At 41.9% G+C, this 26,031-nt stretch overlaps 1 protein-coding gene across 1 annotated transcript; it reads right to left on the bottom strand.

Moving 5' to 3' along the window:
* Positions 1-99: 99 nt before the first annotated feature.
* On the bottom strand, positions 100-25,149 carry rab11fip3 (RAB11 family interacting protein 3 (class II)). Its single transcript, XM_085361306.1, has 14 exons — positions 23,370-25,149; positions 17,305-17,398; positions 14,641-14,717; positions 11,197-11,369; positions 7,621-7,821; positions 5,630-5,767; positions 4,780-4,815; positions 4,544-4,637; positions 4,125-4,369; positions 3,643-3,724; positions 2,783-2,920; positions 2,468-2,623; positions 2,217-2,357; positions 100-2,141 (listed from the first exon to the last, which is right to left on the bottom strand). The coding sequence occupies exons 1-14, from the start codon at positions 24,963-24,965 to the stop codon at positions 2,028-2,030; spliced, it is 3,285 nt and encodes a 1,094-aa protein (XP_085217432.1). The 5' UTR covers positions 24,966-25,149; the 3' UTR covers positions 100-2,027.
* Between the last annotated feature and the right edge of the window lie 882 nt (positions 25,150-26,031).

Here is a 26,031-nt window from a genome sequence, read left to right as displayed (position 1 = left end):
GCATAAGACGAAAAGAAACGCTCTTATTTTTTTTTTCTCCTGACTATAAAAATACCTAGAATCTAGAATGAGTGTAGAAAAAACTTTACATGTACAAGTCATTTACATCCAAGGCCATTTTTCATGGAGTGGCAGGTGAAGAAGAGGAGCGGTGAGATAGACTTCAGAGGTGAACGTATGAAAAACAGGAATTCATTTTAGCGTGTGTGTGTGTGCGGAACGCCATGCTGTTTGGACAAAAATACCCCCCTCCCCCCAGTCTTCATGATACGAGTCCAACAAGATGCCTGGCATGTAAATCCAACTTAAACATCCACTTTCAGGTCAGAGGGGGAAAAAAATGTCCATGTGTTTGAAGATGGCTGCAGAGTACCGATGAGCACAGAATCAGTCCTTGTTCCTTCTTGCCGTCCTCAATTACAGCAATAAGGAGAAACGTTTTAAGCAGAGGAAATGGAGAGCAGCTTTTCTTTAACCTGTCCCTTCAACCCACCCATCAATGTCCACTTCATGGGCCAGCATTATTGCTACCAAGGTCTGCCACTTCTCCTCAATGTTATATGCAGATTAGGTCTGGCTGACAGTCAGCAGAAAGCTCATCTGAGCTCTCAATGACAAACTAATCTGAAGTCATGGCTGCAGGATTTTTTTCCTAAATAAACTCAATTTGATGTAATTATATTAGAGCAATGTAACACCCTCCCCCAATACAGCATGAGTGGGATTCCTTCAGGAACAAATCCCACACTTGACAATCTTCATTTATGATTTCATCCCTTTACAATAAACATTTTTTTCTATTCCATCAACAAAAACAATATTTAAATCAAAATGTAGTGCAAAAGACAAAGTCTGGATTCTTCTCAGTTGTCATTTGTAAGCGTTTCAGTCACAACGACATTTCCACTGACAACAAATCGCTCGTGAAGGAAAAACAAAAACTGATAAGCTTCCCTGTCGCTTTCACTCAGCAAGAGAACGCAGAGGTCAGGTGGGCTGGACTTCACTGAAGCCAAACTACAGTTTCCACCATCACTCGCCAGCTTCCCTTCAAGTTCAGTTCAAGTGTCTGGAGAGTTAAAGTCAGTATACCCAGCCTATACTTTGTGCAATAAATGGGAGATATCTAAATGTTTGTGCCAGTGAGTGATGGGAAGCGTAGTGTTTCCAGCCCACCTGAAGACCTGCAGGACCCTGTTTCATTGTAAAAATAAATGATATAAAGCACACAGATCACTTGAAGGTTTCAAGAATGTTTTCCACTCCTAGTGTTGCCAAGCTTCTTCCAAAACCAGAGCAAAAAAGGGGAATGTTGAACACATCAAAAACACCCCCCCCCCTTGAGGCATTCCTTGTCTGCGACCCAGCAGAAGTTCCCTGGAAAAGACGGCTGAGCTCTGTTAAAGGAGAGAAGCGCGCGGTGCTACGTAGCACTGCAAACTTTTAAAATGTTAAGGACAGATTCTACTCGGCTCCTGAGCGGCGCTTCATACGGCTTTTGTTTAAAAACACGATTCAGCGCGGCTCAGATGATCTGAGCCATCATGCTGCCACCATCCCAGCAAGCCTTCGCTGACTGAACTGAGGCATGTGTAGCATAACTAATGAAGACTGATCACCTTTTACTTAAGGCCTTTAGGTACAACTGATCAGGTTTTAGCTCTAGCATCGTTTGGAAAAGGGGTTTCTACTTTGTAGGATATTTCCCTCTCACACACATTTACACATTCATTCACTCAAACGGGGAATCTTGGGTCCCTCTAGCCACCAACATGGACGTCATCAGAACCCAAGTGTTATCAGGAAGGCCGACACAGACGCTCACACAAAGCACAGACTCGATGGGTACTTAACCAAAAATAAACTAGCTTATTTGTCAACGACAGCCATGAACTGTTTGTTAAATCCTCTCTGATGGGGGGAGTTGGGCGTTACTGTTTATTTTCTCCTTCCAGAATATTTTTATATCCTCTATTAGAAATATCTCCAATTTTCTTAATTGCAATCCGTAGAGTCCCTCTGGCTGTTTATTTGACCTCGAGGATGGAGGGGTTGGACTCCATGATGGCCACGATGATTTTGTCAATATAGTCCTGGAGCCTGTAGTTGATCTCCTCCTGCTTGTGAATGGCCTCCATCAGCTGGAAACAGAGAGAAGCAGAAGTGAGGGAAAAGCCGACAGCGAATGCGGTTCACGACTTCTTTCCTCAACCTACCTCTGTGCGAGACACAGAGTTGATCTCTGCAGCCAGGGAGTCAGAGAAGGATGCAGACATCAAATTCTTTGCTCCTTGGATGCTCAGGTTGATAATCTGGCCGTTTAATTCGTCATTCTGCTCCTTAAGAGTACGGTTGTCCTGCAGAGATTAAGTCAGACACTGAATCCATGCAGCTGCTAAATTATTCCCCTCTCCATCTCAAAACCGCAAAGACAACAAAAACAGCAGAATGAGGATTCTTTTGGTACCTGTTTGAGTCGTTTTATTTCCTGCTCCAGCTCGGCTTCACGGGTGCGGGTCTGGTACTCCTGCAGCCCTGCTCCAGGTGAACGTCCTCTCTTTGCCTCAGCCTCCAATTTGTACAGCTGTAGGTGCTCAAGCTGTTTTCGCAGATCTTCAATCAGCTGTGGCACAAACAGATCAAGGATGTGAGGAAAAATCATGTTAATGACAAAAAACGAGATGATGTAAAATTTTAATATGATGGGATCTAGCTGTATTCTGTTTTTTATATTTTTGTGCTACGCATTTCAAACGGAGAAAAGAAACAAAACATGTCTGACCTCCTGCGTGGACTCTTTCTCCTTCTGGTTCTGGTGGCGCTCATGGCTCAGCTTGTCGGCCATCTTCCTGCGAGACTCTGTCTCCTCCATCAGCCTGTCGGCCATGGCTTCAGCCTCATCTTGCAGCTTCCGCTTCTCCTGGAGAAGGAAATAAAATAAAAAATAAAGACGTGGGGAAGTGTTAGCAAGAAGAGACAAAAACAATTATAAAATGATTCCTTGCAAGTGTCACAGAAATGGCTTCTGCATAAAAGAGGTTAATGGTTCGTTCCAGCAGTTAAAATGTTTTTGCTTGTAAATTTCTGTGGAACATATTGTGAAGGTGTGTTTTATCTGGTGTATGAGATGATTTCGTCTTGGCACAAAGAACAATTTTTATGTTGCACCGCTATTATCACGAGGTTTGGGTGTGATGGCTGTGAGGCCTGTGTTTGATAATCACACAAAGGATTTTAGTGAGCCATCTGCAGAAGTCTGGTTTGTGTACTAGCTGTACAAGGTATTTGTTGTAAGTGTAATATTGTGCAAATTTGTAATGTATGGTGTTCTAATTATTTAATTTAGAATGCACAAGACTATAAGGTTATTCGTCTAGGACCTCTGAAGTGACAGGCGGCCACAAGGTAATTTTTGTTAAAGCACATGTGTTACTTTTAAGTGACTGAAATGCCTACAGCTTTTGTGTTTTATGTTTATAGTTTTCACGGCGTTCAATAAATAGAAGCAAAGCGCCCGTCTTGAGGAAGCCGTGCCTGTGTTGTCATTTCGGAGCTACAGTCCCTACAAGTGAATGCAAGGGAGATATTATGATAGGACCACAAAAGAGAAAAGACAAAGCAACGTGACAATGATGTCATCACCTCCTCTAGTCTCTCGATGTTTGCTCGAAGACAAGGAACGCAGGACCTCAGCTCACTGTTCTCCTCGTCCAGCTGCTGAAGCCTGAGGAACAAGCACAGATCTGTCAAAAGTACACACCAAAACCAAAAACTCCACAACAGCTCAGTTGATTAATATTTAACAATCTGACTGCACAAGGGGAAGAGAAAAAAAAAAAAATAGCATCAGTGGAAGATTATTGCCATATGGTGGCAGTGCAGAGCCATGAGTCCTCCAATAAAAAAAAACAACAACCTCTTCTCACAATGAGCAAGGCTGTTATAAAACACCATTAAATATAAACGACGCAAAAACCCATCTGTTGCAGGCACAAGGGATCAAAGTGCATTTATAATTATAATTACAAGCAGTAAATTAAATACAGTAAAAATCTATATTTTGATATTTCGTGGAGCCACAAAGGTGTAAAAACACCCATTTCCCCCCCTCGCAGTCTCCTCACCTCGCCTGCATGTTTTCGATCTCCAACCCTCTCTCTCTCTCCAGCTTGCTGAGGGCCTCCTTGTGACGCCGGGTTTCCTGCTGCAGTTCCTCGTCAGCTTGGAGCTCCTGCTCCTTAAGCTGCTCCTCAAAGGCATTGGCCCGATGCACCAGCTGAAGGTTCTCCTGGCGAAAGCGTGCGTGCTGCTCCCCTGAAGCCTCGGACTCCTTCTCCAGCTCTGCCACTCGGCGCTCAAGGAGGAGCACCTGGACAGTATACACATTTCACAGTTATTAAAAATAAAAAAAAACACTTGTTTTGACTTATTAACAATTATACCGATCGATCTGGCTGCCAATAAATGTTTTCCTCCTTTCTTTCACAACAACTGTAACAGGTGAAAACTGTTGCAGCTCACTCGGCGTAACCACAACTGTCACCTTGTCTGTGATGTCGTTGTCAGCCAGCTCCAGGATGTCCCGCGTCAAGTCGCTCATGGTGTCCAGAGTCATTGAGCTGTTCTGGAGGAGGTGTCTGCATGTAAAGAGCAAAAACATCACTCCATCTTATCCACTCATATTTGATAAACAACTGCTTCCAAAAACAACCATTAATTACAATAATACTAGAAAAGGGAGCTGATATCTACAGAATACAGAGCTAAAGTTTGGCTTACCTCGCCACTTTCTTGCTGGATAGCCGCTTGCCAGCGCTGGATGGGGAGACAGAACAGGAAAAATGGTCAGGAAGAGAAAACGATGAAAAGGAAAGAGACACCGCAGCTTGGTATCCCTATCCAACCCCTCATCCCTCTGTCTACTAGCAGATCTACTAGCAAAACAAAACATGTTGATGAATAATAACTAAAGCTACAAGGGATTCACACACCACAGCACTCTGAACACCAACAAACCAGCATGTATCAATCGTACCCAACAGGTGCTGATGTAGGATCAAACAGATTAACACACACCCATGTGAGTATTACAGAAACCTTTAAAATAAAATAGCAATTTCAGCACTTGGCAAAAATGAATTACATACTTGTGAATTTACAGTTTGTAAATAAACCAAGTTTGGGAATTACTGGGTGTCTGTAATATGGATCCGAGTAAGTCGGAATAAAAGCAGGATCCTTCACTTGACTAGCAGAAGGATTCAGTCAAAGTCAAATGAAGCATGAAGTCAATGATGTGAGGAACGAAAAGAAACTCAGACACCACTCAGCTGTGATTATTTCATACTGCTAATGTCTCAAATGAATGAAACGTGAAAATCAGACTATGATGCTTATTTTCAAATGAGCATTCTTTAAGACTCACAAATCATTTGTTAAGATGGCAACGATGGGAAAAAAAGAAAATCAGCAATGTTATTCTATTAATATATACTACATGCTAACGCTGCTATCCATCATGCCAATGTCATGCAATCATCATGACAACATGCGTGACACTGCATCTAATCGGCACTGCACACACAGTCACACAGCTTATACCCAGAGGAGGTTGTGAATGACGTGTTACCTAGTCATCTCTAGGAAACTGAGGCGAGTGGAGAGGTCCTCGAGACGACTTATTTGTTTGTGACACTGGCTACAGAAAAAGTCCAGCGCCTCCTCCCTGAGGAAGCTCTGAAAGCAGCCAGGGGGAGAAGTGGGTGCACTGGAAAGAGGAAACAAGAAGGAAGAAAAGGAAAGGGAGGATGTGGTGAGTGCTGGACAAGTAAGGGGGTGAACACAGGTGGGAAGGGACACCACTGGTGTATCAGAGAAATCCACAGAAGAGTTTGAAAAGAGTGACAAGTGAAGGCTGCAGTGCTGAGAGGAGACGTGAGACAGACGGCAGTGTGGCTGTGACTCGTGCTCTGGATAGTGTAAGGAAACAAAACATCTCTTAGATAAAGACTGTGCTTATCTTTATTGAGTGATTAGACCCATTTCCATTAATTTGCCTGCCTGAATCTTATTTCCTTGCTGCTCTCTGCACATCACGTCTACCAGCTGCTGTTTATTCAGGGAGAGTCAGACCTGAATTACCTAATAAACTGGCACCCGTTTCGGTTCCTGGAGGCAGAGAGGCTGCGTTACACGACAGACTGAGAGTCACTCGATGGCCATATGCAGCATCATACTGAGCAATTTTATCCTGACAGCGTGTTAAACGATGCCCACAGCGATGTGTGTTTGTGCAGAACAGGACTAACCCGACAGAGTGTGCACATGTACTCAGTACGGTAATATGTAGATAAATGTGGGGGCGTGTGTGTGTGTAGGCAGCAGTGATACATGCGCCAACAATGAGCATGATTTGCTCAAAACACGGTGACGCATTCACACCGAGTGGGTGAAGCTTGTGGGATGCGGTTATTTTCTGTGTATGAGATTCGAGTCTATCCACTAAACAGATTTTTACTCAACTTGTATGGGAAAAGATGCACTTTCTGTTTAAAAATATTACATAAGTATATAAGCTCTAAAGAAATATTAACAAAAATCTAAGAATTATAATACATCTATAGTGATGTAGCCTTCCTCTAATGTTAACAAAGGCTTTACTAAAACAGCAGGAACTGAGTGAGGCTGTACTTGACGTCTTTAATAGTGATAACTGAAATGGTATTATTAGTGCCAATCCAGTTACCCCATCATATTTCTGCATTGTCAGTAGGCTACAACAACTAGGCAGTTAGCTGTTAAGAGCTTCCTGGCAAGTCAAGTCACTGAAATATCACCCAAGCGGATATTACACATTATCCGGCTTAGAGTCTCTGATGAGAAAAAGAGGAGGGGGGAAGGGAACAAATGAGCGGGAAAAGGCTAAAACAGGAGCTTTATTCAACATAAAGGTGCAGAGCGTGAATACGTTTGTGTCTCGTGCCGTTTCTGTTTTTAAATGGGCACTTTACACAGCTGGAGCCTCTTAAAGACGTCTAAACTCAGTGCAACAAAAACATCCATCTTTGTCTGACCTGCACTAACAGATGCCACCTTTAAGACACACTGACTGAAAACACATTTAGTCCAAGGATACCAAGAAGCATCCAAAAGAGAAATAAATCCACATTTTCAGTTTTGTTACAACAAGCAGAGTTAAACCAGAATGAACTTTGTGTTCAGGCCATCTTATCTTTCCCTTGGCAAGAAAAGAAGGCAGACAGTGGTGGCAAGGATGTCTCCAGATATGTCTTATCAATGCTTGACCTCAGTGTCTTTGTTAAAAGAGAAACATTTTCTCTGAAGAATGTAAAGATACGCATCAGGGCCTGGACAGCACATCTGAGAATGTGACAGTCTCACACCTCTTATCAGGAAGGGCTGATAAAAATAAAGCCATGATTTCACAGCCTAAATTCTCATAGATTCATGTCGTTTAGAAATAACCTTTGTGCAGGTTACACTTATTAATGGCTTCTCAGATCTACAGACTTTGGGTTAAAATTTGAAATAACTTGCACTACAAATAACTTAAATTTCGGGAAGCCTGAGTTGAGTTGTGTAGGGAAGACAAGCTCATACCTGGGGGAGCGCAATGCTGAGCCATTGACTTGCTCAGGCGTCTGTGTGAGATGGGAGTCACCCTCTCCCTCGGGCCCTTCTGTGGTGCTCTCCAGCAGCAACTCTGAAGTGTTACTTTCCCCAAAGTCCTCAAAGTGCTCCTCCTCTCCACCAATGACCGTCACCAGGGAGTGGTTATGGAGCTCTGAGTTCAGGGAAAACCTGAAACACACAGTGGAAGAGTTGCTGAGCGTGCCCACAGGCGTAAACAACAACACTGTTAATGTCAAGTCCGAGTTAAAAAAAGAAAAGAGGAAAAAAAAAAAAAAGTGCCAGGTTAAGACAGAAGTAACATCTGTCTGAGCATAAATAGCCACACTTCCATAAACTTAACAAACCTTAATCTCTAAAGCTCAGAATCTTGGATCTAACCAGATCAAAACAAGCACAATTAATCTTTCCCCGAGAAGAGCAACAGTCTGGACAAGTTCGATCGCTTGTCTTCAAAGGTAATCTGTTAATTCACATTAATCCCGAGGCCTGCTTTTGGCTGAAACAACATGTCTTGTACTCTGTTAATGCAAAACCTCAAGGGCAACACCTGAGACATGTGACTGGAGTCTTTGTGGTGTTTAATGTGGGTCAAGCTTACTGAAAAACCTGAGACTTTCACCCACATGACTGCTCTGGCTGTTGTGTGCAGCAAAACATAATTCAGGTGGAGGGCTGGTCTTAAGGACTTTATAGTAAATTTGAGTTACAAAACAAGATTTACTTTCATGTACCAGGAAAGGTTCAGAGAAGAGCTTTCCTGTAGTCCAGCAGGATGTTGGAGGTCTTAAATGTGCACAAACACACTCTTACAGGAAGAGGATGCCTAAATCAGCAGAAATCTCTGCTTTTTCAGCGCATTGTGACATGATTTGTTTTGCTTATTGTCTAATTCAAAGCCAACACTCCTAAGCACTCTTAAGAAGTAATAATTCAGTTTTAGCGAAAAAACACCAAAACAAAAACGCATCGAGCTGAACGGATTAAATTGAACAAAACCAATGTTATTGTTACTCACCCTTTATTCAGGCTCTTGCTACTTGGCCCCATATTGAGGTCCCTCGCACAGAGAGACGGTGACGAGAGAGAACGCATTTTTAAGCGCCCTCCGCTGCCCTGGCGTGAAAGCCTCGGAGCAACTGGAGTTAAAACCCCTGACAACCAGAGTGGAATCCTGAATTTTCACAGTTTACCTCAATCTAAAAACAAAAACCACCACTCTCCAGTGTGGAGAAAACAAATCCTGCGGAGCTGCAAGTTGCCAGCGCTACATGACGGATGCTGCTGCCGCAAAGACTTAAGGCCGTGTACTGGTAAAGGCTGACTGTGAGTGATTTAATCAGATTTGAAGCTAAGCAATGTCCAACAGACAGCCCTGCTGACTGTCCAAGGGCCAAATGTGTGTGGGGGACACAGGGGTAGGACAGAGAAGGGAGGAGGTGGCTAATCCTGTTAGATTCTTAATCCCCACTTCAGTGCATATACTCCTATCCTAAAATCTCTTTTGAATGCAGACTCGAGCTAGGGTTCGCTCAGCTAACCATGCTACATGGCAAAACCTCAGCTGACGTAGCGTCCACTTAGTTTCATTTCATCAGTAATGCTCACAGTAAGCCAAAGATTGTATTTGACAAGGAAGCTGTATTAAAAAAAAAAAAAAAAAAAAAAAAAAAAAACTTATATAGACAGTGTTGGACAGTAATAACATTTTAAATAGGACCTAATCTCCTTTCACAGGATTGATGATATCACTGGTATTACGGAAGGGTCCTTTTTTTTGGCAATTAATGCATTTCCAGTTTTTAGTAAGCAGGTGAGTAAATATAAACACTTTAAAATGTAACTTTGAGTCAGACTTAGAGGTGTGGGTGATGACTTGAGTAAATGGAGAGGCAGAATCAGATTAGCCTTGCAAAAAAAAAAAAAAAGGGGGGAAACAACACAAAAAAAGAGCCAACTCAACACTTCCTGGAATTCAAGGTTCACACATGGAATGGGAAGTCCAAACACATCCATGTCAGGCAGTCCACTCCGATCCGTCACCAAGCCGGACAGACAGGTCACACAGTCAGCAGATGAAGCCACATAGCTGTGCACTTCCTCTCTCGTGTTTACCCTAAAAACTGTATCAACAAGAACGCTTGCATGCTGACATAAATCTCATCTGCCACAGCAACCGGCACTGTTATTTATGTGGGCCGTCATTTGAAGTGTCCGACTGTTTGAGAAAAAAAAAAGATCTTACAGTCTTTAATTCGATTAAACGAGGACTACTGACGAAAATATTAATGTGAGAATCAGACACCAACCCTCACCTCCCGCTAGTCTGTAGCTCTGGAATGCAGACTTTACTAATTTTGTCAACTGTGAGTGGGCTGCACTGGTGCTGAGATAACTGAACGCTTTACAGAGCACAACCTCAAATTTAACAGTAAAACCAATTAAAAGAAAGTCCAGAGCAAAACAATTAAACCCACATTCACCATGAATGGATTTTTAAAAAAAACAAAAACAAAAAAAAAACAACTATTTTTGAAAACACACAATGACCAATTTTAGCAAAAGAGAACTTTTAAAACAACTCACCTGCTGTTATTAGAAACAGCTTTACTAAATAACCAAAGAAGATGAGTAGATCTCAGCCTCTTTTCAGGTCAGTAAAAAGACTCCTTCACTCCGACCACCGTAGGTAAAGAATAGTAGAAGGGCTTTCTGTGTTCAAGGTTTCTTGTGCTTACACTGTGCAGATTCCAAGTTATCTCTGAATAAGCTTTCCGGTTCAGTCATACTAAAAACACTAACAGTGAATGTTCTCACTGATTATGAACCTTCGCCCCAAATACTCTATAGCATGTATGATTTCACTAAGAAAAATAAAAGTAAGAAAGAAAAAAGCTAAAGAACATTACTGATGTTCTGCCGGCGAAGTTTTGAGGCAATACTGAAGCTTAGAACAACAATTTGGCCAAAACAACAAAAGTCTTTATTACAGAGAGTTACTAACTAACCTTTTGTCTCCTGTATGGATGAAACCATTTTTGAAATTTACCAGCACATAATTTAAGTGATAGCAGGTAAATCAACCACTGACATCTATACTTAGATATGAAATACAGGTGTCTCCATTAAGGACAACACAGTAACGCATGGATGACCTCAGGGGAACTGAAGGCATTAAGTTAGTCTATTGCCTCTCTTTAATCTGCCTGTCTGCTGACCCACATAGAACCCAAGTGATCCAGTGTCACACACGAAAGACCCATAAACCACATGATCTGTGTAAAAGGGCAGTGCAGGGCAGCTCCAGGGCTAACCCTCAGCTAGAGATTTAACACACATTTTTGGGGGAGATTTCTGTACCTAGGAGCCATTACAAACATGATTTCTGCATCTCATGACAAGTGGAATAAAGGGATGATGTATGACTCAAGACACTGAAGTTTACAATCCAATTTTCTCAGCCTTGAACAAACACACAAGTTCTTTTTTTTCCCCCAGGAAATAAAGGCATAGCAGCCAACACTGACATGAAATTTATATACCAACCTGTTGCTGCCATCTTCAGGGTCGTGTAGCGTGGCCTCGATGCCGCTGTCCGTCTCCACATCCTCGTGCATCTCAGGAGGTACAAGGGCCCCCGTGTCCTCATCAGTGAAGGTCTCGCACTCACTGTAAGTGCTCTCGGAGCCCAGGTATGCACTGTCTGTCACCTCATTTTGCTGCAGTCACAAAAACAGAATAAGGTTGCATTACAGGAAAGCACTCAGGCGGTAAACTTCCACATCCATCACAATTTTAATAATTTACTGGAGTACTAGCTGGGCATATTTATGGGTGGAATTTAATATGTGCAAATATTATTTTAGTTGGCCGAATGTAAGTATTAACATCGAGCAAACACTGCCCCAATACAAAGTACTCACAGTGCTCTACACATTTCTTATGATTATGAATTTGAATGAGACTAACCACCATGGTGCTTTGGTTGTTTTGGGGAAGATAAATAAGATTGTCAGTTGTTGTTTATTTGACACACACACAAACTACAGCTGTCAACAAGGCAGTCATTTCAAAGATGAGCTAATCTTGAATATTCCTGTCTAGCCAGCAGGTACTGATGCCAATTAAAGCAGCGAGCAAATAAATCTCAGCACATAAACAGACTTCAGAGACTGCTTCTGATGGCAGTTCCAAGCAAAACCTGCTGCATCAACACCTCTAAGCAACATGTTCAAACAAAATGCTTTGCAAACAACAAATACCAACTGCTTAAAACTGATACACGCCAGAAAATAGACATCTGAAGTGATCAGCAACCAGAGACTCATCAGGTGTCAGAGCTGTGAAGCGATAATAAGGCAAAGGTGAGTCATGTTGGAAAATTTAACATACCAGTCTACATGGAGTATCAGAAGATGAGGGACCCTGAGGGGTATCCACCATGCCAAAAACCATTTTTCCTGCCCAGGCTCACTCACGGAAAAGCTGGCCTGCCATAAGAGCCCACTTATAACTCCTACTATTCCTTCCTCACCTTCACTCTCAGAGAGAGTGCAGAGAGCGTCAGGGAAGGGAAAAAAATAATAATACTGTTGCACACTGGGTGGTCAGAGGGGTGGAGACAGTGACAAAGTCCAAAGAGCAACAGAAGTCAGCTGTAATGCTCAATCAGCTGCTAACAGCTCTGAGTGAAAATGCCACACAATCAGCTAACAGTTAAGATTAACAATTTAATCATTCCCGGCTCGCCCCTCAGAACTTCACTTAGTGCCACAGTGTTAACGTTTAAATGATCACGCCACGTTCTGCATGTCTAAGACTGTACAGCGAACGAGGTCTCCACGTTACAACCACCTAAATTAAACAGTCTGTGTGCAAACACTGAGGGGGCAGTGTTTAACAAAGTTTCAGCTCAACAACACCTGTCATTGTCCCTGTAAAGCAATTAAAGCTGAGGTGGAAATGTGAACATCAGCAAGGGCAGAAGTTATTTAATAAAGGAAAAATGTGGTGGACTGGGTGTTGCATTTCTCTCTCATGCCAGGCTCGAGCTGAACAGCCTCACCTTGCTTGTTTTGAAAGCAAACAGGGACAGAACAGCACGGCCATTGACAGAGAGCGAGAGCAAGGGGAACTTTTTCCTGCCAGAAACTCGAGGGAAAAAAGAAGGCCACGGACACAGGTGTGGCGTCGCCTTCAAACATTCACAGAATAAACCCCCGGACTCTGCTTATGGGTTCCAAAAACTTGCAGCCAAAGCGGCTGGGATATTTTAAGTAGAAAAAATATTATAGATAATTGCATCAAGGATAAAAACAAGGAACCAAAGTCTAAAGAGAATAAAACAAAAACAGTTAACACTGCGTGGACTGCTACAGCTAGGGTATATTCACCTCGGTGATGATAATTTACAGTTACTTTCAAATAGCCGCATCTATTGGTAGTAATTAGTAGTAATTAGGTAGTAAGTAATTCAAATGGCTATTTTTTGGAAAATAATAAAAAGAAATCACCCATAAACATCCAAGGAATCAACAGATATGACAAGACAAAAACACTGAGAAATAATACAATTCATAACAGGCTTTGTCCCTGTTAAAAAAGTACTTTGAAGCTTGATAAGACTTCTGTTGGAAATCTATGTCATAACTAATGTAGCAACCAGAAACTCCTCTTATCCTTACACTGCAACCTTTTACTCAAGTTGTTCTGGTATACGTCGACCCGACGTGTAGTTGCATTTCTCAGGATGTGCACATCAGGTTTAGAGAAGGTTGTGGTGTGGGATTAAAATGCGGTTCTGGTTATGGCTTAAGTCACAGTGTAGACCTGATGCAGAAGTATGATTCCCATGCAAGTATGTCATCTACCCAGTTTATGTGCACTCATTTCCTTAAAGAATATAACAAGTTGCTTTCTTAACTACAACTAAAAGCTTTCCAACAAGTGTGAATCCATCTAGACTCACAGATGGCCAGACAATAAAACACTGCTCCCACCAGCAGTATCTCTTATCTTTTCCCCCCCTCTCTTTGCAAACATGTAGAGCCCTCTCGCTTCCTTCCCTTTGACTGGCTGGCATGTCTTGTCATCTATAGAGAAGTCTCACATCTACGAAAAGCAAGACCTCATCTGAAAATAAACCTTAAGCAACTCAGGTGAAAACCAAGCTTTCACATGTAAAGCCCTTACTGTGCAGAGCAACTTGTCAACCTAGTGGATTCATTTAATGCATTTAAATTTAGTTTGCAACAAGGCCATGACTGTAATTTTAAGCCTCAGCTGTCAATCAAGTGAAGCTCTATAACAGTTATTGTGCTCAAATTAGATTAGCCAAAATAAAAAGTACACAAAGATCAATTCTGTTTTTATTATTTATTTTTATATCCTAGTATTTGTGAAGAATGCTTAAATATTTATTCAATCAGTCTCTCACATACGTGACTGCACTTCTACACAACATCAAGAGAGGGCGCCGATACCATGCATTGTAAAGCCACTAAAACAACAGTCGTCCTCCAGCACAGCTCGAGGCACACATAATAGCAGAAACCTTTCAATTCTGCAGAGGCCAGCAAAAATGATTGTTAAATATACAAGTTTCATACACCAGAGAAGACAGGAATTCTAGATATGCTGCCCACAACAGTAAAGAAAAAAAAAGAAGAAAAAAAAGTCCAGAGACATGAAAACAAGCTCACATTCCAGCTAATTCAATATTTGTCAAAGAATACTCAAAAGCCTCGCCTGCCAGATGCTATTTAGTGTCAGCCAAACCAGGGTGTTCAACCCGTGGAGCATTCATAGAGCAGTAATGATAGCTCTGCAAGCCACTCGGTGAATTACAGTGGGAAGAGTGAGAGTACACAGGGAGTTCAGCCTGCAAGCTTCACACTGTGCTGCTGCATGCACCACCAGGAACTGACAGCACAACAGCTGGACCGCATGCACAACTTGAGAGCGACTAAGCCTCCCTGTATGGCTCCTCACCTCATCGTACTCCTCTTGACAGCCGACAGCTCCATCCCCTGGACTGTAGTTTACACTGTATAGCTGTGGCTCCGGGCCTGCAGATGTGACAGGAGGAAGACAGGTTTAATGTGTACAGAACAAACAAAGCCAAACAGAAAAGAAGGCTCAACAAACACGAGACTGGTCTGCACAGTACAATGTCCATGAGAAAGCAGAGAGCCAGGATGCAGGATTATGTCTCTGCAGGTGAATGAAACAACTGAAGGAAAATACAATTAAAGAAAAAAAAAAAAAAAAGACACCTGCAAGTGTGCAGGTAAATTATCACCAATGGATTCAGGTGTTTATGTAAATGTTGTGCACAATTTGGGATTAAAATTGAAGAGCCTGTCAGCTTTTGTTTCCCCTTACATGCACAGCACAATAACAAAACTGCATTTATTTAATCTATTCGTGCCTTACTTTGGTTCTATTAAAATGTCAGTCTTCGGTTTACATTAACATTTCTCTATTTTTTTTTTTTTATAAATAAACCATGAAACCTGCTTCTCCCTACAGTGGTAAAAAGAACAAACCTCCATTTAATTAAATTATTAGCCTCAATTTGCAAATGAGTAAAGGTGTCACCGTTAACAAAGATTCATTTTAAATGTTGACTTTTAGAGGGGGGAGAAAAACAGACTTAAGCATTTTAATCAGCACATTTCAGAGTCTACACCTGAGCTGCCCTACTTGTATATTTACAGTCAGCAATCTAAGAGTGATTTGACAGCAAACATTATGTAACTTTTACAGACGTTTGAGGGGCTACAGAATGTCAAGCGACTGGTACAATAAAACTGTAAAAAGGGCAACAAGCAACCATATCCACTTTATATTTGTCAATAAAACCCTCCACTGAAAGCACCAACAGTGCAACCTGAGACGGACCAACGACAGTCCCATCAGCCATTGCGGCTCCGTATCTAGTAAACAGAGGAATGAATAGCGCCCTGCTGGGAGAACAGAACACAAACAGTGTCCTGGCAGTAGACCCAAGGGTTTTTATGCAACCCTTTGCTCTTGGAGACTCAGACATTGTGGGCTATTGAAGCGAAAGGAGTGCACAAAGAATGGGCCTGAGAAGCAGGCTGCCCACCTGTAGTCTCTTGGCATCATGTAAAAATTTCAGAGCACAAATATTTCTAGGCAATGTTTTGTTGTTCCAGACATGCCACAGCCACTATGGGATACAAGGCATTTCCATAGCCTGCAGACTTCCCTTTATTAAAAAGGTACAATTTTCCGTGAGGAGTGATCCAAAAATGGAAACAAAAGAAGAAAGTTGAGTGAAGCTTATGATGAACGTATACGCCAGGCTGGGACCCGAGGGAGCAGATTTTGGCCTCCGTTTACAACAAGAGGAGGTCACTGCTGGGGTAATGAATACGACATGGATGCAGTGGCTCTAAATAGGAATAGTTTAGCTGAAAAGTGACAAGCACACTGTGATTTTGTTAGCAGTGTGTGAGCAACTTGGGAAGTTAGATCTTCACACACCAATGAGAAACTTTCTCCTAGGAGGAAAAAACTGATTCATTAACCACAGAGCTAGACGCACCTAAAGTAATGGAGAGGCAGTAAGGGAAACACAGGACAATACTAGTGGCCAGTTTCAACAATATCATCCTTGTTCCTTGAATACGGTATGTGCACTAATCAAACAAAAACACCAAAACAAACCAGAACGACTCTGCTCAAATGACAGGAGCACAAAAACTGCCTATTAAACCAGTTACTTGAGACTGCTTGAGCAGTGAAATAAGAGCATCTAGTAAGAAAATGTACACAAAAGCAGAGTTTACGTTGAGATATTTATCCTTGGATGCAAATATAGGCAGTATCTGTCCTTTCTTTGTGTTTTCATCACTGTACTCTGCATCAACAGTAGTGACTAGTGGGAGAAAAATATAGTGGGGAAAACTGAGAGGACAGGGCAGAGAGAGAAGACTGTAAATAATTAAGATGAACAGGACGCTCTGCCCAAACCTCATCTCTCCCTCTGCCAATCCCGCTCTGAAACCTCACCAGTCAGCCCATGTGTCTGTGCATCTAACACTTTCCAGTGCATGACTTATTAATGGTTTGAGAAACTGGATATATGCAACCTAGAAAGCCTTGGGAATGAGTTCTTCAAATCAATAGTCCGGGCAGATTGAGGCATCAGTTTCACTGCTGCAATGACATCACCACACACCCAGCACTCTCTCTTTGAACTAATGTCCACTTTTGAGCAAATGTGAACGTTAATTCAATATTTGGATAAGATTTGATTTTGATGTTATAACAAACCCACAAAAAGGATTAGGAGTTGTGTCTGATCTGAATGAGAAACTCAGGATGCAACATGCCATCTCTAATGATGTGTGCTCAGGTATGAAGCAGGGTTTTTTTTTAATGCTTGAATAATTCATAGATTATTGTTAAGTGGCTTCACACATACACACAAAATAAAGGTCAGACTGGACTGAAATGGACAAGTCTGGCTCTTTGGAAACAAAATGTAAAGAAATTGGGGCAAGGGGTAGCTCAAGAGATTTTTTGTACAAGTGTCTGAAACAAGCAGACGTAGTGGGTCCACAAAAAGAGGGTACTAAGGAACAAGTTTACAAGGAAAACAAAAGGAGATGCGCGATGACTCACCTCCATTGCTAATGGCAGAGATTCCACGGTGGAAATCTTCAAAGCTGATGACACCGAGCCCACTTGGATCCAAAAACTTTGTCAGATCCTTCACCTAAAGAGGGACACAAACAAGAAAGATTTCACTACACTGACATCATAAAAGCTCCCTTTCATAAACCTACCATATGTTCAGCATGGATGCTTCAGGGAGATGTAATGACTGACATAAGGGGAAACTACTTAGCTGCAATGTTTGCATACTGACTTCGGGGGGGGGGGGGGGGGGGGGGGGGGGGGGAGCACACTGCATTCAAAATTGCTTTGGGCTTCATAAAACTGTTAAGAAGTCATACTCAGGATCATTCAACTCATTTGACAGTTTAACTGCACAATTACACAAGCTCCATTTTTGATTACAGGAGCAGAAAGTCACCAATAAAACACTTTAGAGCTTGAGAAGAAAAATCAACTTTTGCAGATGTAAAGAGTTTCACTTTATTGAATTCTGGACAAGTTTATAAGGATGTTAGCTTTATAGCTTCTTTTTTTTTTTAATAAATCTTTTTAATTTACCAAGAGGGCTTGTTTGGATAGGTTATCTGGCTTCCAGAGATTTAACTTGGGAACTAGCTATCAGCAAAAGTACCTCACCCTCTGAGCATAAAATGTCACACATGGGGGAAAAAAAAGACTAACACATGATTGCAGCATACTTTCAAGCATGTAACAGAATTAGAGCAGCTGGGTGGGAGCACCAGCGACGTGAGGTTTCTGTGGTTTGGGATCACTTCTTCTCTGAGAACGTCAGCACAGTGTGAACATGTTAAAGGGATTGCTGTTCTGTGCGTGGCGTCTCTGGAACATTTTTTATATCAGTTACACATAAAAATAACTTGATCTTCTTAGCAATACTGAGCTCCTACTCAAGAGGCTGAGAAGGTTGAAACTACTCAAACTGACTCTGTCAAGCCTGTGGCTTATGATCTGGGTTTGATTAATTAAATCCAGCTGTACTGGGTGAGAGAAGGGGAGTGAGTGGTATCGCTAAATAAGAGTTCATGCAGCAATGTTGAGTTCAAGCATCCAGCAAGCTTGTCTGCAATGGTGAACCCTTTTTCTTACAGCAGATTTGATACGCTCACCATTTTCTAGGTTTAAAAAGAGCACAGATGAAGACAGTTTTTTGTATTGAACCCTAGCAACTAGGAATCATTAGGTTTTCCCCCCTTACATTTTTTTTTTTTTTTAAATAAAGTTTTGGGGTTTTTTTTGTTTTGTTTAATCATCCGTGCCTCTTTGGTTCTCATGCACTAAAAAGTTATTGGACAATAACAACAAAAAAAACAGAAGGATAGATTACCAACTAAATGCTCTGTTCAAACAAGACAAACATGCAAAGGGTACTACAGCTCGCTTCTAAAATAAACAAAAACTACATCCAGCAAAAAATACTGGGTATAGCTAGCATAACACATGTGTGCTACAACTATGCAGTCACATGAAAGCAGGGCCAATCCTCACTAAATACAGCAAAGTATTTTTTGTCAGAAATGTTGATCAATAGTAGGACCCCAAGGGCCGAAGCATAAGTGTGAAAAACTGCCGTTCCTTAAATGACCAAAAGTCAATCCACACAGACTCTCTTCACTGCACCCTGCACAGTTAATGAATACAGCTTGCTAACCACGACTGCTAGAGATAGCTGATAGCTTAGCAACCTTTCATCCATATATAGTAACGTCTATGCGCTACAACAGCTAAAATGCTAACATTGACACTTCAAAATGTAGAATCCAAAACCTCAGGCACAGTGGCTTTGTGCATTTAAAAAAAACAAAACAACATGGACAAAGTACCTACAATGCATGAGATTAACTTTCCCCATCTCTACAGCATAAATAACCAGCCTGCTGCTTTTAGGTTCCATAGGTTATTACTCCTTTCATAAGGGTGAACTTGTTTAATAACTTCATCCATTTACATTGTATCCATTTACACATTTTACAGTAGTGACTGCTTTAACTGACAGAAAGGCTGTAGGTTGTAATGCCCGCTGGTTGTTCTAACAGACCATGCAAAAATACTCCTTTGATGGTAGAAATTCTAGCATTTTATTTGCATGCTATCGGGCTTAAATTAGAAGTTATCTGAATCACCTGATAAATTGACACTCTACACACTCTCGAACACTTCTAACTAAACAAAACCAAGACGGTGACAGGTGTAGTGTAAAAACTGGGGCTTCAAAACACAACCACAAAACAGCAAGTGATTTCATGTATGCAAGTCCACGGAAGAAGAAAAACAAAGTGTGCTTTAGGTCAGCGTAAGGTGTTTTACTGAAGCTTTTTCCACATCCCAACATCACAGAACATCACAGCTCAGAGGAAACGCTTTTATTCCACGCAGCTCTTCACAAACACCTCTTTCTGGGCAAGGCGAGAAAACTGAGGTGTGAGCGGGGAGTTAACGAGCATCAGTGGTTTCAGTGACGTTTTTGTGCACGTCTGATATAAAAAGCAAAGAACAGCTTTTGGGTATCGTTTCTGTGGCATTAGAAGAAAAAAAAAAAATGCACCACTGAGCCGAGTAGGATACGCTACTGTAAAAACCTCCAGTGCCAAAGCTCCCAGATCAGTTTTAAGCTACTATCCTGTGGAAAGTGTCCATGGCCTACATTTCAGCTGTACAGCAGTGCCAGGCCCCTCAGGTCTTGTTAGTGGAGCCTGCTGGCTATTCCTAGGTCTAACCTAAAAACTGAAAGGTGAATGTGATTTCATTTTTGCATCAACCTATTAACCGGGCAAAGAAATCAGATTATCCTCTTCTAAGACTCACATAACTTTTATCATTGTCCTTGTTTTGACTGTTGCTGTTCTCTATATGACCTGTTTTTCTATTTTAAGCCTGATACAATAACATATTAAACAATAACATAGTTTATTTACATGGAACAAGTATTTCATACAACTTGATAAATCTATTTAATACAAAATCTCTGAAAAGTAATTTCTTTAAACACTTATTTTCCAGAAAGATTTTATATTAAATAGATTTAAGCACTTTTCATGTTTATTTGTGTCTGTGTTAATCCTTTCTTCCATTTCTAAAAGGTAACTTACATTTTTAGCTTTTACAGTGTCTTTTTTTAGACAGATGTACAGCCCTGAGACCTAGAGGAAAGACTGAGATAAAAAGTCAGATGCAGCTCAACGGTTCCACTGCTCAGCGGAGCAAAGCACTGTGGTTTTTCGCTTTCCTCCATTTGTGTCTAATCAGTGCCGGGGCACGCCTGACCGCCTCCACACAGACCACTTTTGTGCATAACCCCGATGAGAAGAATACCCTTTGGTGAGAGTGTTTCCTAAAGGGCATTTCGCAATAGTCAGTTGCCAAACGAAACTTTGATAGCCATAATCATAAGTTTGGCAGGTTCGGATGAAAATAAATAAGTAGTCTTTGTAAATAAAACACAGATGAAAACAAAAGGGAACTAAAGAGAGGGGATGTTTCAGGGCTTGGGGCATTCCATTGAGGATTAGAGGGGTGGTGCATAACAGCAGTGGGTGATGGGAGGGAGGCTGACCAAAGTAGGTTTGGTGATGTCGACTCAGAAGAGAGTCCCAAACTCAATGAAGTTCAGTGTGGCTTTTGTGCAGAATCAGGGTCAAAACCAGAGAGTGAGTGGGAGTTAGAAAGTCTTTTCAATAGCGCCATACTAAGACCTGCCAGACAGGACATTTATTTTTAATTTTTTTAAATAGTCAAAAAGGTTTCATAGAGTGGATTCACTACTGCAGAGAGACATTTGGTGCTCAGTGTTTCCCTGCCATGTTATTCGCAATACACTACATTTGTGTGCGGTTATAGTCGGTATCACATCCTGGAATAATTCTAGAGGAAACATTTGCATGCTTAGCATACGAACGCCATCTGAACATTCATGCAAATGTCTTATGAATACCTTCCTGGTGTTTATCAGGTGTTGGGGGTATTTGCAAAGAGAAACCCAAGTTACAGTCCTAGCTGCCAGCTAAACTATGACATAACAAACATGACACGATGAGCTTATCATAAATTCTCAATGGGCATTTTTTTATGGATCTGTATTACTTTTTGCCTTGTGGTTTTTGAACCAACATATTTAAACACTTGTGTTACCACCAAGGCCCAGGTCATAATTTCCCCATTTGGACTCGGTCAGGCATAGAGCTTATTCAAACTGCTTTTATCTCCAGATAGCTGAAATACAATGACATATCAGGGAACGGCTTAGTCAAATATCAAAAGCACATTTATATGTGGTTCGCACTGATATGGGAGGAGAAAAACACTTTCAACACTCAGCAAAGAAACAATTATAAAGTGAATATGTTTGCCCTGTTGAAGCAGAGCTGACTTTTCTACAGATCCTTGTGTGAGCTACTGAATGATGAACTCACCTAAAGGTAACATGCTTAAAACATTCCACAAATTCTATAGATAAGTCTGTCTGCTGACTGCTCGACAACTGCAAATGAAAAAAATAAGGTTAGAAATAACAAGCGCGCCTAAACGTTTGTCTCCTTGGTCTCAGGAAAGGACAGAAATCTGAGAGGAGCCTCCTCTGAGGGCACATTTAGCTCATGGAGCTCTTGCAAACCAGATATTGGATAGCTAACACAATGAAAAACAAACAAACAAACAAGTAAGCCACCTGCACAATCTGGATAGCACCTTTTGGCAGGAAATAACAGTCAAACAGACCACACCTCTGGGAAAAAAAAATAACTCTCAGTGTCATAGATGTGTCAACTTTAGCACTCTCTCAATCAGCAGGTGCAACTTATTTTAATTACACCAAACATGAGACGTTGTGCTCCTGTGTCACTCGAAACAAGGTCATCGGCAGCTGGTGAACTGCACGCAAAGCACGAAGTCCCTCCGACTCAGGAAAATACATTTAATTCTTAATCCTTCACAATTCCCTGCCTGGAGAGCTGCAGATGCCTATGGCTAGACACGGGACAGAGCAGCAGCAATAGAGGTGCTTTGAACTGAGAAAGAAGAGATTAAAAAGCATTAGTGAGCACGCATTACGTTTTGTGTGTGTGTGTGTGAGTGAGTGTGTGTGTACCAAAGGTTCACAGTGTTAAAAACAAGCTGGTTAAAGTAGCGGAAATTAACTTATTGCCCAAATTTTTTGACCTACATCTTTTGAGCTGGCTAGTTTCATGCTGATATATACATATCAAAAACTGCTAAAGAAGATCATGTTAAAATTCTAATATTAATGTATACTCACTTAGGTACCCCTGACAGACAGGCCTATTTTTGTGGAAATAAAACTGAATACCTGATGTAAAGGGGAAGATAACATCAAACCAGTGAGGCTAATGGGTACAGAGACACACAGCAGCTATACCACAAGGGGTAATCCCCTAGCCACAGAGTGTACAAATGAAGAAGTGAGCATTCTGTCATTTGACATATGGAGTTTCAGGCCTGACATAACTCATTACAGACAGCATGTTTAACAGATTTATCAGAGAGAAAAACAAGTCCTGGCCTTTCAACACTCACTGAAGATAGATGACAAACTAATCCAGGCATGGTTTTCATAATAAGTTGCACTTTCAGTATTGTCTGTTACACTAAGCATTGGAAACTGCAGAGAAACATACCAGCACCTCAGCAGGGGTTAAGTTACCACTCCATTACGTGACACTGTAACATCACCTGAGTCAGCTTTCATGTCTGTATGAAGGTTTTAAACATTCACCCAAAAACCTATCAGATAAATGACCACATTTTGACAGTTGACTTGTTTTATCTGAAATAAATCTGGATCATACACATTCTAAAACACAGACATGAGACGTAGATGGATTTTAGTTTATTTAATTACCAGTGTTTTACAGGAAGCACTCCAAGTTCCTGCTAAAAATCAATACTAAAGATTTTACACATATGGAGCAGTTTATTGTGTTACACTGAATCTTACCCAACATACGGTACAAAGAAGCTGCCTGCTCAAAAATGGCAAGACTAAAAAAAAAAAATTAAAAAAAAAAACCTAAAAAACAAAAAACCAAGCTTCTCACCTGATCGGCCCCATAGGCAGTGGCGAACTCCATGAACTCCTCAATGCGGACGAAGCCATCACCATCTTGGTCTAAAGCATCGAACACAGCTTTCAGAGGGGAGACTTCTTCCTCCCCAGCACTCACAGCTGAGACCATCGGCAGTGAGTCATCTACCACCATGTTGGAGAGGGAGACCGTCTCCACGGCCTGCTCACTAGTCCACTCAGGCTCAGAAGAAGTTGTATTTAAATCCTGAACTGAAAAATCAAAAGAGGCCACTTCATCACAGCCTGAACCCTGGAGCTGTGTAGTGTCGGCCGGCCTCTCCTCAGCTGCTGGACTGTTTTCATTCCGCACTCCCTCCTGGGGTTTCAAGTCCCAAGATTCGTCATCGTGGACCTCTTCAACAGTCAAGCACGGATCCAAAGCCATTGCCTCATTTCCCTGATTTTTGACTTCAGAACAGATGTTGTCTTCCATCAAATCCTTAGGCGTGTTTTCCACAGAGGAACTCTGACTGCTGAGATCACCCTGGATGAGGGCATCTTCAACCAGAGGCAGTGTCAGTGATGAAGGTTCGTTTAATAAACCCAGAGCAAGCAGGTCGTTCTCACCTTGTTGCTCCAAAGTAAGATTCCTAATAACAGCAGCTTCTTCATGTACCACTTCTGACTCCTCTGATGATACATCTAATGGAGTTCCTGTGTAGATAACAGAGGCAGCACTGGCAGGCCACAGGCTTAGGCTGCTGTCAAAATCTGGAACGTCTAAATCCAACAAAGGCACAGATCCTTCAAAACACTCCAGCGGTGTGCTGTGTGTGTTATGAAGGAGGCAGTTCTCAGGTAAACCTTGTAGGGTAGCGCTACTGGTTACAGGTAGATCGGTCACTTGATCAGGGAATAAACCTTTGTCTCCAATTTCAGGTGACAAAGTCTCCCTGCTCTGTAAGGGAGGGAGGTCGACCTGCTCCTTACATGGCACCTTTACCAGCTCCTCACTGACACCCTGTGGGTTTAACTCGCCTGAAGACTCTGAGTTGGGAGCAGGATGTTCATTGGAGAGATCTACTAGCAAAAATGGATCCCCTGTATCGGTCTTCACTGGAGATGATGGCACGCTGAGGGTTATTAGCGCAACCCGACTACTGAGGACTTCTAAGTCCTCCAGAGGGGAATCCCGTTTAAGAGTCAGCTCCTTTTGAGCAGAGTTTTTTCCAATCACATCAGCGAAGTTGGGAGAAAATAGCCAGGACAATGTGCAGTCACTAATTTCATCAAGTCCCTCTGTTTTTTCTGTGCAAGACAAATCCTTAATGTGAGTACTGTGGAGAAAAGTTTGGGAGATAGTGGTGTGATCTCCCTCAAACTGCAAATCTCCAAAAGAAAGATTTGAGACATTCAGGTGGTTGTCCACTAAATCCTTTTCCTTCTGAGTCTGTTGGGATATGTTGTTCTGGTCGCCATTCCTGAAGTCCAAACCCGTCTGTTCACTCTTGTTTTGACAGGGCACACCTGCATTGTCTGAATCCAGTGTCTCAAATCCAAGAGGAAATGGCTGCTCTGGCTCCCACTGCGTGTGCCCCAAAGGGCCAGACACAACTGTCGGCTCCATTTATGCTGGCTGTTCACCTTTGGAAACCTATGAAAGCTGCTGATTTGTATCTATTTATTTTTATCTCACTACTGTCAAGATCCAATCCTTCAATTTTAATGCCATGCTTCTATATGGCACAGCACATCTCTAGTGAAATTGTGAGTCAAGTGTGGAGAGCCCCCACAAGCGCTCTCCACCGCTATCATTTAAAAGATGCTATCAGATATTGTGATTTTACGAAGTACAAACTACAATAGTTTTAAGAAGATATGCAGGTTTAGAAAAAACGCCTAAGACTCTATTTCTGACTTTTAATTCAGTGGTTGCCCCCCACATCTCGAGAACAGCATTACCTAAATCTAGAAATCATACTGATTTCCTGGCCATACTGAATATGGTGCTGATGGAAATGCGTCTGGACTCACTATATCCCTTTCTGCCATGACAGGTCCGCTCCTGGTAGTTGTCAGATGTTCCAGCTTCAGCATGCTTCACTTGCGGCCTGAAAGTTGCTCAATAACGTCTCGAAACTGAACCGACAAGCACACGACTTTACAGCATCTCTGACAGCGAGGTGATATGAAACACTAGAGTTACGAATTAACGCGTTAGGTCAAGAGTGTTTGTCAACATTAGCCTTATTAGCCGATTATCTAATCTTATCAATCGCCTCGGAGGGAAGCGACGTAAGCAGCGTTACTCGAAGCTGAATTAACACCAAGCTGTAAAACGTTAACGCCAAATCTGTTGTTGCAAAGCGGCTTCCCACATGTGTCACCGACCGTCTTTCCTTCGAATGAATTTAAGCCAGCAACTACCGTTAACTCCTCCTTCGAGCATCCCACTTCTCCCGTGCCATTGGTCGGGGAAGCTGCTAACAGGCTTGCTAACGAAATTAGCCTATTAGCTGGCTAACACACCAAAAAAACCCTCAAGCTTAACTTTCGTCCTCTCTTGATAAAACAATACCAAAATGCTAGCTTCGGGGTTCAAAGGGTAATTACGTGAAGTATCGTCCTCTTCGCAGTAAAATATCACTGCCTAATTTTGATGCCGTTTTCCAGCGGCGGTCCACCTGTGTCCC

This window comes from Diplotaxodon limnothrissa, linkage group LG8, assembly GCF_057381915.1.
Source record: "Diplotaxodon limnothrissa isolate DT_005_m linkage group LG8, D_limnothrissa_male_GT1.1, whole genome shotgun sequence".
Classification (NCBI taxonomy): Eukaryota; Metazoa; Chordata; class Actinopteri; order Cichliformes; family Cichlidae; genus Diplotaxodon; species Diplotaxodon limnothrissa.
Note: the sequence above shows the minus strand (reverse complement) of the source record. Positions and strands in the feature narration are given on the sequence as shown.

Coding starts and splice junctions, on each gene's coding strand:
- rab11fip3 (XM_085361306.1), bottom strand. CDS start 24,965: ATGGAGCCGACAGTTGTGTCTGGCCCTTTGGGGCACACGCAGTGGGAG. Junction 17,399..23,369: donor CTGCCTATGGGGCCGATCAG/GTGAGAAGCTTG, acceptor GTCCCTCTTTAG/GTGAAGGATCTGACAAAGTT. Junction 4,638..4,779: donor TCCAGCAAGAAAGTGGCGAG/GTAAGCCAAACT, acceptor CTTTACATGCAG/ACACCTCCTCCAGAACAGCT.